Source organism: Neovison vison, chromosome 4 (assembly GCF_020171115.1).
Source record: "Neovison vison isolate M4711 chromosome 4, ASM_NN_V1, whole genome shotgun sequence".
Classification (NCBI taxonomy): domain Eukaryota; kingdom Metazoa; phylum Chordata; class Mammalia; order Carnivora; family Mustelidae; genus Neogale; species Neogale vison.
Genome location: NC_058094.1, coordinates 199,275,902 through 199,290,649, shown reverse-complemented (window position 1 = coordinate 199,290,649; position 14,748 = coordinate 199,275,902). Strand labels below are relative to the sequence as shown.

Below are 14,748 nucleotides of genomic sequence, written 5' to 3'. Positions count from 1 at the left end.
CTCTTCCTGAAGACATATTAAAATCAACTGTTCAAAACCATTCTTTAGAGATAATTTGTGCTAGCAGCATTCATATAATTCTAGAAGAGGGACCATTTACTTATAAAAGCAATCCCTGTGCAGGGAGCTCCATCCAGTGCCACTGCCCTGAGGAGAACGTCCCCAAGGGATGGATTCAGTCCCAAAACAGTATCAAACAGAGTCCAAAGTCTGTTTCTTTTAAATGCAGAGTTCAAGACGCACAGGGACAGTGATTGATTCTATTGAAAATGATGACATTTTTTCTTTAAACAGGTATTAAAGTTAAAGCTATATCTCAGCTGAATTATAACAGAAATGCTTCTCTGTCAAAACAAAAGTAAGTTTCCCTTTAACTTGTACAAATAAAACCTGTATTGTTTGCTGTATCTATAATGCTGTTAATATGGTTTTTTTTAAAAAGGTCTTTCAAATGCTGGTGTTAAACTGAAATCTAATGAATGAATGTGTAATGGTGGGAAAAGTTTCCATTGTAGGTTCTTTGGTCTAATAATCAAACTGACATATAAGACAAAGTGCCAGGAGAAAAATGGGTTTGAGTTCCTGGGTCTGGGAGTCCCAAAGGTAAGAGACTCAAGGGCGAGTCGGGCAGTTGAGGTTTATGTTCCCATCCTGAGCTAAGGAATGGTATAGGGGCCTGGGGCTTCAAGGCAGAGGGGCTGATCCACAGGAGAGTAAGAGCAGATGCTTGGCCTGCCAGACAGGTGGGTATTTCAGATAAAAAACTTAGCTCTGGAAGTAGCTCTTTATAAATTCTAAATCCTCTTCGGTACTTAAGGGATAGGTAAGTTTTCCTTGAGTCATCTGGACCTTGATTGACTTCAGATCAAAATAACCCACAGGCCAAAGTGACACATTTGGGGATAGCTTATTCTCCCCCTTCATATCAAATCTAAAAAAACATATTCATAAAACTTTTTTTCCTTTTAGTTTGTTGAAAAGATTAGAAATACTAAATGCTGTTGACACCACCTTTAGGATTTTGGGTCACTGATTCCTGTATTTGGATCTCAATTTCACAGCTTAGAGACTATGACTATATGTATTACACAGGCCAAATTTTCTTATAGACAGAGAAACAGCCACAACCTTCCTTATAACACGAGTGCTATGATGTCCTCTTATGGATAGGTGACTTTTATACCCACAGTAGAGAAAACAAAAAGGGCTTCATTTTTTTAATCAAACTTGATCATTAATGCATTTGCCATAAAGATACGATAAAGTCCTCCATTTGTGAATTTTTATAAACAGGTTTTAGATGACCAATATTTTAAAATGAAGCATGGTTTTAGGTGCTGAGTGTCTAAAGTGATCATTTTATTACGTTTCTCCTAGGGAATTATTTCAGCTTACAGATTTTGAGATGCAATGGATAATTTGGTTAATCATAGAACAGAAATATTTGGGCACTGTATAAATAGCTCTCCATTGTAACCCAATAAAGTGTGTGTCCTATAACCCATAAAGTGGACAGGTACCCTTTAGAACCAAGTTCACAGAATTGCAGAAGGGAGAAGTGTAAAAAGAGAGAAGGTGGATAGAGGAAACCATAACACACGATTCTTTCGGCCAGGTGCACGGCTGAAGCCATTCTAAAGGGCGGCCTATGTAATTTCCCCAGTAATTCTATCATATAGATTACCCAGAAACTGAAGTGTTACGGGAAGCAAAGAAAAAGAAAGAAAATATGACCATGGCCATGTTGCTAGTAAGTGGTAGAGCCAAGTTTGTTCTAGGGTATCACACTGCCCCCTACTTCCCCAGTGTTTCAAGTCTTAGTTTCATTTAGACTTGGAGAAAGGGAAGGAAAGGAGACTGGAATATTCTAAACCAAGTAGATTTCTCCATGAATAAAATTTTGAGCAGGAGATGCCGAAATATTGTGAGTGAATTTTGCCATCAAATGACAGATTCTTTCATAGGATATTTAAAAACTCTTTTCTGAACTTTGTATTAGGTCTTTAGAGAACGATCTATCATTGACATTGAATTTGGAACAGAGACTCTCTCTGGATTCGGATGATGAAGCAGACCTTGTCCAGGAACTGCAGAGTATGTGCTCCAGCAAATCCGAATCTGACATAAGCAAGGTAAGCAGCCCAGAGGGGTTAAGACACAGTTTGGCTCCCCTACCAGGAAAGAGATTCCTTAGAGCCAGAGCCTAACACACATTCCCACCCAGAAAGAAATTCCTGATTGACTAGTATGGCTAATCAAACCCTCCTTGCCCTGCTTAGGAAATCCCCTTTTTCCAAAATATCTTTTATATAATAAAGAAGTTGTGAAGTACAGCCTGTGCTCTGTAACTCCTCTGAAAGACCGGAAATTAAAATCGCATGTTGATTGTATTAGCTCAAATTACACCTTCCCTAGGCTTTTCTTCCTTTTGTTTTCTCTACTGTGGGTGTAAGAGTCACCTATCCATAAGAGGGCATCACAGCACTCATGTTATAGACAGAGAAACAGCCACAGCCTTCCTTGCAAGAAAATTTGGCCTGTGTAATACATATAGTCTCTAATCTGTGAAAATTGAGATCCAAATAGAGGAATCAGTGACCCAGATCTCAAAGGTGGGGTCGGCAGCATCGAATTCACCTTGCTTTGGCACTCTGTCAGCTGTAGCAAATTGAACCAGATGTCCTTGACCAATGCCTTTTACTTGATAGGAAGGATAAGAAGGCAGTTACAAAGTAGAGGTTCCACGGAAACTCTTACATCCTAATCTCTGGGACACAGGTGAATTGTCAGCCTAGTATAACCTTGCCAGAAATGAGCTAAAATATTTACACAGTGGAAAAATAAGGTAATGATTAGACTCTTACAATTATGCCAGGACGGTTTCTTTTTTTTTCTATAGGGCTCATCTGGTCATCTTCTTTTGATTTAGAGATAATTTCTTACGCATTTTCTTATAGTTTCACTTAAAGCCTTGGAGTCTGTTGTGAGTAGTTCAGGCCTTGAGGGTGTGCTCATAGAGCTCCTGAGGGTCAGAGAAAAAGGTAACAGAGATTTTCTGTAGTGACTTTAAGTTGTGCCTTGAGTGTGTACCTGTGACTTGATAATTGGTCTTTTTTCCAGATTGCTGATTCCAGGGATGATTTAAGGAGGTTTGATAGTCCAGGGAATAACCCTGCCTTTTCAGCAACTGTTAATCCAAGAATGCCAGTGTCACCAAAGGTAAGTGCCCATTTTCCTGCAAAATGAGACAAAAAAGGATTGCTATGGAATGGACTTCCCAAATCTTCTTTCAGTGTGAATCATGAATTATATTTCAGCCACAGCTGTGAAAAGAGAAGTAAAGGTAAGTGTATTCAGTAGTTAATCAAGGTTAGAAAGATCACTGTTTATTAGATAATAGCTTAGAAGAATGATGTAAAAAAGTATAATGTATGACTTCTGTCTTGGTTCTTCTATTTTAAAATATATTCATTTGAGAACCTTTAAAATTTCCTGCATTTTAGAATTTAACAGGCTAAATAATGTAAAGTCCTTTTAGGGGTACCTGGGCAGAGGCTCAGTCAGTTAAGCATCTGCCTTCAGCTCAGGACCTGATCCCGGGATCCTGGGATCAAGGGCTGCTTTGTGCTCCCTGCTCTGTGGGGAGGCTGCATCTCCCTCCCTCTGCTTGTACTCTTGTCAAATAAGTAAAAAAATTTTTTTTAAAAAAAGTTCTCCTTCAAAAAGTTCAGTGTCTTAACTTGCCATAGCATGCATTGGTTTCCATGAGATACTTTCCTTTAAAAATAAGTCAGAATGGCAAGTGGCAGAGCCAGGATTTCAATAGGCTTCATGAACTTCTCAAGATAACCTCTATAATTGGTTAATCAGTGCCAAGAGATGGCCCAGCGTGGTACTCCTGGGTGAACAGGAAGAATATAATGACTTCTTACCCGGTAGTAATTTTGTGAGAATGCAGATTTCATAGAGGCATTTAGAAAGAGGTGGTCTGTTCACCCAGTCACGTGGAGTGTGTGGTTCACATCCTGTTCTCAACCTCTCCTGTGGCAGCTTAGGAAGACCTGGGATGGGGAGGGCTGCAGAGGGAAGAATGATGAAGTGAGCATGCTGAGACTACTAAACTATTCATCAGCTGCTCACCACAGCCCCTGTTCTCCCACTGCTTCACGAGCTTCTAGTCCCAATTAGTTACATGTGAGCGGTAGGTTTTGGGGGAAGAAAGAAGGTGGGAAGCACTGGCAAGGCTGAGATCCCAGATGAAAAATACATAACATGATGGTCTGTGAAGAACATCCCCTTCCTGGTTCACACGATACCATGTCTGTCTCCCCGACAGGGAACTGTTTAGAAAGCACAGCAAACACATTATTTGGAGAGCATGTAAGGGACAGTGACCTAAGGAGGGGATGTGGAGTCCCCATTGTGAATTCTGGCTGGAATACCTTTTGGTCAGGAGCTGCCCCTCCTGAACACATTTCTTGGGCCCCCAGGACCACTCTTTAGGGTTCTGGTGGAACAGTCAGTCCATGCAAAGGCCACAGAGGTGTGGAAAGAACCCCGAACCACTATTTCTCCACAGGGCCAAGCGACGTTCCTATATAAAAATGTTGACTGGTAGTGACAGCTGGCATTGTTTAAACATCTAATGGAGACAAGGTTTCGTACTCCTGTTTGTCTGTCACAGTACGGGTTGCCCCAGAAGGTACTGTCCACAAAATACAGTACTGAAAGTGGGATATGCTCAGGGAAACTCAGGACAGCGTTGTTTTAAAAAGAGGCCTTTAAAAACACGTGTCCTTTTACACTGTCTGGGCTCTTACAAAGGCATCGTGGGGTGGGGCTGAGGTAGGTATTAGGACAGTCCCCTCTGCTTCGCAGCGCACTGAACACAGGTGGAGGGGCTCCTCTAGGGCGAGGAGGTGTCTTTCTCAGAACCTGCCAGCAGAGGGCAAAGTAACACATTGGACAGCCTTCTGAAAGTTGGCAGGCTCGTTCTTTTCTATCCTGATAAACTCAGCTAGCATTTCTTGGTTAGATGCCCGGTTTCTTCTGTTATCAGGAAGTAATTCTTTTTAAAGAGCTCTCTGGGCTAGTTGCAATCACTTTCGACAGTCCTCATTTCTCACAACAGAATTCCTTACTGCTCCCAACAGTAAGGGAAAGTAGTGGGGTGTATTAATCTGGTGGCAGGTTAGCCTTCTAAATTAAAAACAAATGCCCATATTTAAGTCACGAATACAACAGATGCTGGTATGTTTTCTTCTCATGGAAACCAAATGACTCCCTGAAAGCAAAAGTTCCCATCTTTGCATAATGAAATCCACTTGAGGATTTTGTTTTTAAACCCCAGTGACCAGATCATGCTCCCTACCGTCTCTAGAGGTTCTGATGTAATTGGTGTGAGGTGCAGCCTGCACTTTGGGGTGATTAAAAGCTCACTGGTGATTTTGAGGTGCAGCCAGTGCTCTAAGACAGCTTTGATCTGGCCCTCCATTTTGTCCAGCCTCAAAGATCCACCTCACTGCCATTTTCTCTACAGTGTTTCCCAAACTGGCCCCGACTTCCCCAGTTAGAGAGCAGGGATTATATTATCCTCCTAGTTTGTCGCTGTGAGTCAATATTAAATGAATGAATTGCTCTAATTTAACAATATTACTTTAAAATTTAATTTAGGTGCAGTACCTTTCGATACAAACTAGTAGTTATCAAATGTTGTACATATTAAGCTCAAAGATCAGTAGCATTCTGTGTTTAATAGAACTTTTGGGTTGTGGCCCAGAAAGCACGAACACCCTGAGGTCTAGTAGTCCCAGGCTCTCGTACTGCTCAGCCTTAGGGAGCACACCTCAACACCTGGGCTTAGCTGCTCCAGGGCAGGAACGTCCCTCTGTGTTTCAGTCACGGGCCCTGTTTTACAGTCCCAGCCTTAACGGTCCCTGGTCGTCAAGAAGGCAGAGCAATTCTCAACACCCCAAGCACGTTTAGCTTCACGGGAAGCTTCTTGTTTACTTCATGTCAGCATTTCCTGTCTCAGACCATGAAGATACGCCACCAACCCACCCCTCGCCTTCATGGTGCAGACGGTGAGGTGAAGCAGCAAAGAACGCCATGTATCAGCTTTTCTCTCTCTGAGCCCTGACACTTCGAGATTTCCCTCCCCCTGCTCAGAGATTGTGTATACCATCCAGCTGGCTTTACTACAATATGCCATTTCTTCTAAATATACTGTATGTGTTGAGTTTCCTGGTGTTTTAGACCAAATTATAAGTGGGGCTTGGTTTTACTAGGCCCAGCGCTAAGTCCCATTTTCTTGATTTAAGAACATACCCAGGAGAATGCACCTGCCAGGGGAGTCCACACAGTTACTTTCCTTTCTTATTTACTTTTCCTTTAAAAGCCACATTAACTGTTTTGCCTGTTAAATTCTAGTTTTACATTGTAAAGCATTTAATGGTTACATTACTGTTTAGTTGCATTCAAGGAGAGAAAGGGTGAACTGCTTGAGAGGCATGGGGAGCAGCTCACAGAGGAGGCCTTCCTTCGTGTGGGTTGGTTGGCGGAATTTTAGACCCTCTCGAGGGCCAACATCCTGAGCGGAAGATGGGAGCCTGAGATCCGGCCTAGTGTCATCACCCTGAGACTGGGGACAAATCATGTCGCCTGTGCAGCTCTGCAGCTGTGGGCGAGCCTTGATGCCCTAGAAGGGAAGCCCCATTGTCAGAGCACGCATCTTCTCTGCTCTAGGAGAAACCACCAGAGCAGGGCTCCTGTCTTACAGTTCAACTGCTAACGCATATTTTTTGAGCACTTACTGTGTAGGGTCGAGGAGACCAGAAAAGTTAGGTGACGCACCGGAGGTGATAGACTTCAGTGTTGTGCAGCTCCCTACAGAGACAGCAGCTCTGGCCAATCCAGTTTGGGGATGTGTTCGGGGCTAGGACTTCAGGAAGCTCACAGACTCCGACATTCGATTGGTGGAGTCTTGAGGCCATGAAGGGCCTAAAGGAGAATCGGGTGGTGGGTCTGGAGGAAGCTAATCCTTTAGTCTCTCCTTTCCGTAGGCTGCTGTTTGGCTTTGCAGGAGAAACTCCTCCGCGCTGGGGCAGAGACCCAGAGCAGGAGGAAAGAACTGCTGCGAGCCGTTGGCAGCCAGGTCAGACGCGACCGGCTTGTTCTGTTCTCTTCTCTCCAGGAGGTCAGTCCTTTCAGCAGCCACCAACCGACCGGATGCAGCAACAGTCAGTCAAAGATGGAGTTGGGTGTTTCAAGAGTTAAATCTTTTCTTCCTGTTCCTAGAAGTAAAGTCCAGTGTTCCCAGAACACCAAAAGAAGCAGCAGCAGCAGTAATACAAGGCAAATAGAAATCAACAACAACTCAAAAGAAGAGATCTGAAACTTCCACAAAAACGAACAAGTAGAAAAACCAAACAAATAGGCCTGCCTACAATCGTCTCACTCTTAACTTCTGTATATTTCACACAGAAAACAAGGACAAGATGTAAATACCTTTAAATGAAGGCAGTGTTTTCACTGTAATATAAAGTATGAGTGCGGGACCACTATTCAATTTTTTTTTGTAAAGAATGTATTTATAACCAACGTTTTTGGTTTGTTTTTTTTTTTTCTTTTTTCTTCCAAATCTGTAGGATTGAACTTCAATACCAGGAGGTGATGCCAACTTTCCAAGTAGTTTTATAATAGAAATATTGTAATAGTTTTAATCCACATGTTCAGGGGTACTAGAACTGTCAGTGTACTGTATATGTATATATATGTATATATGTATATTTAACAAAGTTCAGGAACCATATTGCATACATGTTATAAAATGTACATGGTCTTTTAAATAGAGATCATAACTTTATGTTCACTTGAATGACTAGAATGAGGCAATAACAAATCATTTCTAAACAGTTACTTTCCATTAAAAGCCATATTAAGTATTTTGCCTGTTAAATTCTAGTTTTACATTTTAAATCTTTTAATGGTTACATTGCTGATTGGTTGCATTATGTATATTTATGCTTATGAGTTTGCATTATGACTCCTATAAAATATGAAATTATATAATGCAATAAAAGTGTTATCTTTCTTACAAAAGTTTTGTACCTAAGTGAATATAAAACTGCAAATGCTTCAATAAATTAATTTAGAGTTAACTCCCTTTTCGATTTAATTCTAGTAGCACAACTGGTAAAAGTTGATAATATTTTCTGGAAGTGTTTCTTCAAAAATTACTAAGGAAATGACTTATACAACTCAAAGTTAAAATGCTTTGATGTCAATAAAATATTGAATTAGTGAAACAATTTTGCTGTAGTTTCTATCTATAGCTTTTAGTAGTTTATCCATGCAATGGAGATTTGTGTTCAGGTATAATATGTGTTCTCCCTGTTGGTATTTCACTAGCTGTTCACAGAAACGCCCATCCCTGTTAGAAAGTGTTAAATAAAAAGTTTAAGTGGAGGTCTAAGAGTTAGGTGTTCAGTGAACAAAACCTCTTTTTCTCTCATAAATATCCCCTAAAAGGTATGATTTTGTACCAAGAATTATTTACTAGTCTAAGACTAGTATAAGCCCTCTCCTGACCAGAATGGCTACTTACATTGAAACACACACATATACACTGATACTATTGAACTTTTCAAAAAGATCTGCAAGTATCTTAATGGGTGGTTAAGATTATGCGGCACTACTGGGTATTTACCCTAAAGATACAAACGTAGTGATCCAAAGGGGCACGTGCACCCCAATGTTTATAGCAGCAATGTCCACAATAGCCAAACTATGGAAAGAACCTAGATGTCCATCAACAGATGAATGGATAAAGAAGATGTGGTATATATACACAATGGAATACTATGCAGCCATCAAAAGAAACGAAATCTTGCCATTTGCGACAAAATGGATGGAACTAGAGCGTATCATGCTTAGCAAAATAAGTCAAGCGGAGAAAGACAACTATCATATGATCTCCCTGATATGAGGGAGTGGTGATGCAACATGGGGGCTTAAGTGGGTAGGAGAAGAATCCATGAAACAAGATGGCATAGGGAGGGAGACAAACCATAAGTGACTCTTAATCTCACGAAACAAACTGAGGGTTGCTGGGGGGAGGGGGGTTGGGAGAAGGGGGGTAGGGTTATGGACATTGGGGAGGGTATGTGCTTTGGTGAGTGCTGTGAAGTGTGTAAACCTGGCGATTCACAGACCTATACCCCTGGGGATAAAAATATATATTTATAAACAATAAAAAATTTTAAAAAAAAGATTATGCCACAAGGGGTGAATCAGAGAAGATCTAACAGGGAAGAACTCGATTCCAACACGTGTCGGCCTTCTGCCTGGGCTTCGTCTGAACAGGGCAAATCCTGGGGGTGTTCAGCTCTGACCTCTGCTCAGGGAAGGGTGCAGGGTGGAGGGGGTGGGGCTAGAGCAAGGGACAGAGGGTGGAGAGCAGAAAGAGGCCAAGGGAACTAGTCTTAGGCTTCAACACACTAACTCCTTTGATCTGGACTCAAATTCTTGGTGCCGTGGTAGCATTTGATAACTACTCTCCTGTTTTCACAGACACTGAAGAACGCTCCCCAAATCAGAGACCAGGACACCTAGATGGAGGTGGCTCTGAGGAGTGCTTCCTCCCGCTTATGTACGCCTGCTCAGAGGACATCCATTTTGAATTCCCAAGTATTCTATTTTATCATAGGGCTTCTCTGAAACTAAAGATCCCATTAGAGTACTCAGGCACCAGAGAAAACCAAACCAAATTCAAAATGCGTGATGAAGAGAGCTTACAGTGACTGATCCGTCCAGCTTCGATCTGTCAGTATCACTGAGCGTGCAGACTGCAAGAGGTCTAAAGAGGTCATTTAGCTCAGGGTCTTTCAAAATAAAGGTAGAGATCTAATGGATCATTATATCAATTTAGTGAGTCACAGCTAGCAGTTTTTAAAAGTAGAATGGAAAGTGTCAGTATGTCATAGTGTCTGTCAATCCAAGTAAAAACAGTTTATGATGCTTTTGTTTCCGTGACGTACATGTAAACATGAATGTGCTGGGCTGAGATGTGAGGCATAGTTTCCTGCAGGTCATGGCCACAAATTTTTCAAAGTCAATACAATATAAGGGAGCCTACTGGTGGGGGGGTAGCGTGGGATAAGAAGGTTTTCGATGATCAACTGCCCTGGGGCTGAATTAAGCACTGCCGGGTCTTGGCTGGCTGGTCTAACTCAAGTTACTTAATTTCTTTGATGCAGTTTTCTCAGTAGGAGGCTAGGGAGGGTCATGACAACACTGCAAGTTGTTCACGAGCATTAAATGAGGTAACACAAGCAAGCGTTCCTACTCCTCTCCCTCTTCCTAAAATAAGGGATCTTGTTGCCCTCGGCCCACAAGAACGACAACCAGCCTGGTATGGTGTTAATGCTTCATCTCTTTATTTCGACAACTTCCTTAGCTTATATGTGGCAGGGTGACCAATAAGGAGCCAAACAATGGGGAGAGCCAATGAGAGTCCTGTTACTATGCTGATTAAATCTGAAACAGCCAATGACTATGTCCTCCTTTAGGCGGGCTTCACCAGAACATTCGTTGTTCACTTGCAGCGTATTTTGCGGGCAGTGAGCCAAACGCCATCTTGTAATGGCGGGGACTTTCCCGACCGGAGGCGGCCCCCAACATCTCCCCCTTTTTTGTTTTATAGCAGAGATCGTGCCTGTCTTAGGTCGTCAGTAGCAGAAAACATCCTTACCCATCATCAGACACAAGATATCGATGATCTCTGTCCTGTCTTAGGTTGGTATGTTTCTCTACTGATCTTACCCGTCTTTGACTACCGATCTAGCATGCTTAGTCATATCTGGGGAGATGTCCCAGCCTCTATTGACATAAGGGCTTGTACTATAGCTCGGCTCTGCTCTCGCTGCTATGTTCTCCATTGGCGAACTTTTCTGAATAGAAGCAGAATGCCAATAAGGAGGAGGACAAGAAGACCAATTGTGCCAGCCCGTTGTTTGGTAAACTGGAACATATTGCTGAATGTTTGAAATAGCTCTGGGAGGGAAGCTGGTTGCACACGCGTACTCGTGTGAAATTTTGAAAATCGTCAGACCAAGCACCCTGCAAATACTGGGAGAGCTGTCGGGAGACATTCTGTAAGTCACTCATATTAGTATAGGCTATGGGAGTTACACAAATTGCCAGGAAGGGTGCTATACACCCCAGTCCCAATAGGGCCCCCAATATGTCCACTTGTTCTTGAACCAAATCCACTCTCTGGTTGACTATCAGGATTCCTGCTTGCAGATGTGCATTGATCTGAGTCTGTGTTTGAAGGGCAGCCGCCGTTCCTTCTGCAAGGGTGTTCACAGCTTCCGCAGTGGGTCTAGTTGCAGCAAGCGAGACTGCTGCTGCCGTGGCAGCTGCTGTAGATATAGCCAATGCTGTCACAATGGCGGCTGTGATACCAAAATCTCTCTTCTTTCTGGATAGCACCACCGGTAACTTGTCCTCTGGAATGGAAACTGGGATAGGAACATGGGTAGGGATACACATAATCACAGCCAGCTTGAAGGCCGTGACATTCCAGCACTGGGAAAGATAGCAATTCTTAGTGCAATTCAACGTATCATTCAGCTCGCTAGCATTCGTTACGAGGAAAAGGAACGGTGGCGAGACCCATATGGGAGTGGGCTGATAAATAATATTATTGGGACAAGACACATTAACTGTTGTCTCAAAGGTACTAGAGTCATTTTGTTTATAAGAACAGCTGAGGGGGGCACCTGGGTGGCTCAGTGGGTTAAGGGCTCTGCCTTCAGCTCAGGTCATGATCTCAGGGTCCTGGGATCGAGCCCTGCATCGGGCTCTCTGCTCAGCGGGGAGCCTGCTTCCTCCTCTCTCTCTCTGCCTGCTTCTCTGCCTGCTTGTGATCCCTGTCTGTCAAATAAATGAATAAAATCTTTAAAAAAAAAAAAGAACAGCTGAGGGATTTGCCACCATTTAACATGGACACTGCTGAGATATCAGTACATGCTCCTAGCAAGTTACAGACCTGCCATGCATCAAAGGGAGAGGAGGGAATATGAGAGAAGAGTTAGTCACTGGTAAAGGATATAGCCACGCTTTAACCACTGCTCACAGCTCTCTGGCTTGAGTCTGCCGCAGGAGGTAGAGCATCCCCAGAGTTATCATCAGCATCTTCAGCATCATGACTGGTGTTCGGAGGCAAGGCTGCACGCACCAGCCGCTCTGGGATCCAAATTGGAGCCTCTTTTTCCTGTGGAAAAACACATACAGACCCCCTACTCCATACTAACACTGGATCTGGTCCATTCCACTTTCCTGTGAGGATGTCCTTCCAAAGTACTAAAGGCTTAGGGGGAGCAGCAGCAGCACTTGCATGTCTGTCTGCAGCTGATTTACCTGTTTTGTCCAATGTTAAAAAATTCAAAATAAAGAGAATGATGTTGAGCTTATCTTTAGGGGACCTGAAGATGTCCCCTATTCCCCCTTTTTGTTTATAAAGCGCATTTTTTATTGTAAGATGCGCGCGCTCCACAACACTCTGTCCTTGTGGGTTATAGGGTATTCCATGTATCAAGTGAATGCCAAGTTGTTGTAGGAGGGCGTTAAAGGGTTGTGAGGTGTAGGCTGGACCAGTATCTGTCTTTAACTGGCATGGCTTTCCCCATGCCGCGAAAGCCTGTAGGCAATGGGCGATAACATCTCTGGATTTTTCCCCTGTATGCACTGAGGCAAAAATTATTCCAGAGCAGGTATCTACAGAGACATGACATATCTTAACTTTCCAAATTCTGAAACATGTGTGACATCCATTTGCCATATATGATTAGGTAAAGGACCCATAGGATTAACCCCCAAGGACGGTGCAGGTAGTAAAGTCACGCAATTTCTGCAGGAGACTACTATGTCCCGTGCCTGTGCTTTTGTTATGTTAAATTTGAGGCGAAGAGTTAAAGCATTCACATGGAACAGCTTATGATAATGTCTCGTGTCTCGCCTGTTGCACCGGGTCCTCAATGGCAAAGACAAATTCTCCTCTGGTTAAGGAGCCTGCTAACCAATTACCTTGTGTCAGGGGGCCTGGTAAGGTTGTATGAGCTCGTATGTGGCCAACATAAAATGGAGCCTTTCTGTCCCAAACTCATGTTTGGATTTCCTGTAATGCCTTAGAGATAGTAGACCTAGCATTAATAGAACCCACATTTTCAATGATAGAGACAGCTTGCACCACATATCTACTATCTGATAAAAGGTTGAAGGGTTCTTGATGAAACATTTGAAATGCTTTTATCACTGTGAGCAGCTCGGTTTCTTGGGGAGAGGAGCTTTGAAATAGGAAGGTCCAACTCTCTTCTTTGGTAACTATAGCTCCTACTCCTTGCTTAGATCCATCAGTGAATATAAGCCTTACATTACTGAGGGGTTTATGGTGAGTGATCCTAGGGTATATGATTGGATTGGATAAACTGAACTGTAGCCATGGATGTGATGGGTAGTGGTTATCAAATTGAGCGCACGTTATAGTTATCAAAATGGCCCAGTCATCATCACAGGCTGCTAGGCACTTTATTTGTTCCTGCGTATATGGTGTTATTATAGTATCTGGTTGTTTACCAAATGCTGCTATACTAAGTTTAATCCCTTTAAGTATAATTTGTGCAACGGCGCTTGGGTACCAAGGCAAGACCTTCCCTGGAGAGTGGGCCAAACTAACCCATGATATGGGGCAAGATTGCCAAAAAACTGCAGTGGGAGCTCATTTTTTGGCAAGGACACAAAATAGCAAAGGTTTGGAATAGTCAATTCTGTCTATCTGAGCAGCTTCTAGCCTTTTCTGGATCAGATTGATGGCTGCTTTTGCCCCCTTAGTCAACTGACGAGGAGAGGTGAGGTGAGGGTCTCCTTTAAGTGTCTCAAATAAGGGTGACAATTCCTGATCAGTGAGTTTTAGATAGGGCCTGATCCAATTGATATCTCCTAACAATTTTTGAAAATCATTTAATGTGTTTAGGTGATCCATCCGCAGGGTTATCTTTAAAGGTCTGACTTTAGTATTCTCTAACCTAGTTCCCAAATACTCTTTAATGGGCGTCATTTGGACCTTTTCTGGTGCTATGTGTAATCCGAATTTCTCAAAATGTTTGAAAAGAAAGGAAAGGGCCTTCTCAATATATTGTTCTTCTTTATGGCACAGCAGAATATCATCCATATAATGATACACAATGAGTGGGAGAAATTGTGTTCTAACCCTCCTTCAGGGCTTGGTCCACATATAATTGGCACATTGTAGGGCTGTTGGCCATGCCCTGAGGCAATACCACCCACTCATAGCGTTGATCCGGACTAGAATGATTAATGGTAGGTACTGTGAAAGCGAAACATTGGGTGTCCTCGGGGTGCAATGGGATGGAAAAGAAACAATCTTTAATATCGATTACCACAGAGGGCCAACCAGAGGGCAGGGCTGAGACTAAAGGCAGCCCCAGCTGTACTGCTCCCATGGCCACCATCCTTTCATTAATTGCTCGTAAGTCATGTAACAATCGCCATTTCCCCGACTTCTTCTTAATCACAAAAATAGGCATATTCCATGGTGATGTGGAGGGCCGAATATGCCTGGCGGCAAGTTGCTCTTTTACCAACGTGTGGGCAGCTTCACATTTTTCTTTAGGCAGGGGCCACTGAGAAACCCACATGGGTTTACTGTTTTTCCATTGAATTTTT

At 42.8% G+C, this 14,748-nt stretch overlaps 1 protein-coding gene across 3 annotated transcripts in view; it reads left to right on the top strand.

Annotated features, from left to right (window-relative positions):
- The window catches only part of CTTNBP2 (cortactin binding protein 2), a 151,294-nt gene extending 142,985 nt beyond the window's left edge, over positions 1–8,309 (top strand). For 2 of the 3 annotated variants that reach the window (XM_044246440.1, XM_044246442.1), the window contains 4 exons: positions 295–358; positions 2,000–2,132; positions 3,121–3,219; positions 7,193–8,309. In XM_044246440.1, coding sequence (XP_044102375.1) covers positions 295–358; positions 2,000–2,132; positions 3,121–3,219; positions 7,193–7,393 — 497 coding nt within the window. In that variant the 3' untranslated portion in view covers positions 7,394–8,309. The remainder of the gene's footprint in view (positions 1–294; positions 359–1,999; positions 2,133–3,120; positions 3,220–7,192) is intronic. The other variant, XM_044246441.1, reaches the window with a different exon arrangement.
- Positions 8,310–14,748: the final 6,439 nt, after the last annotated feature.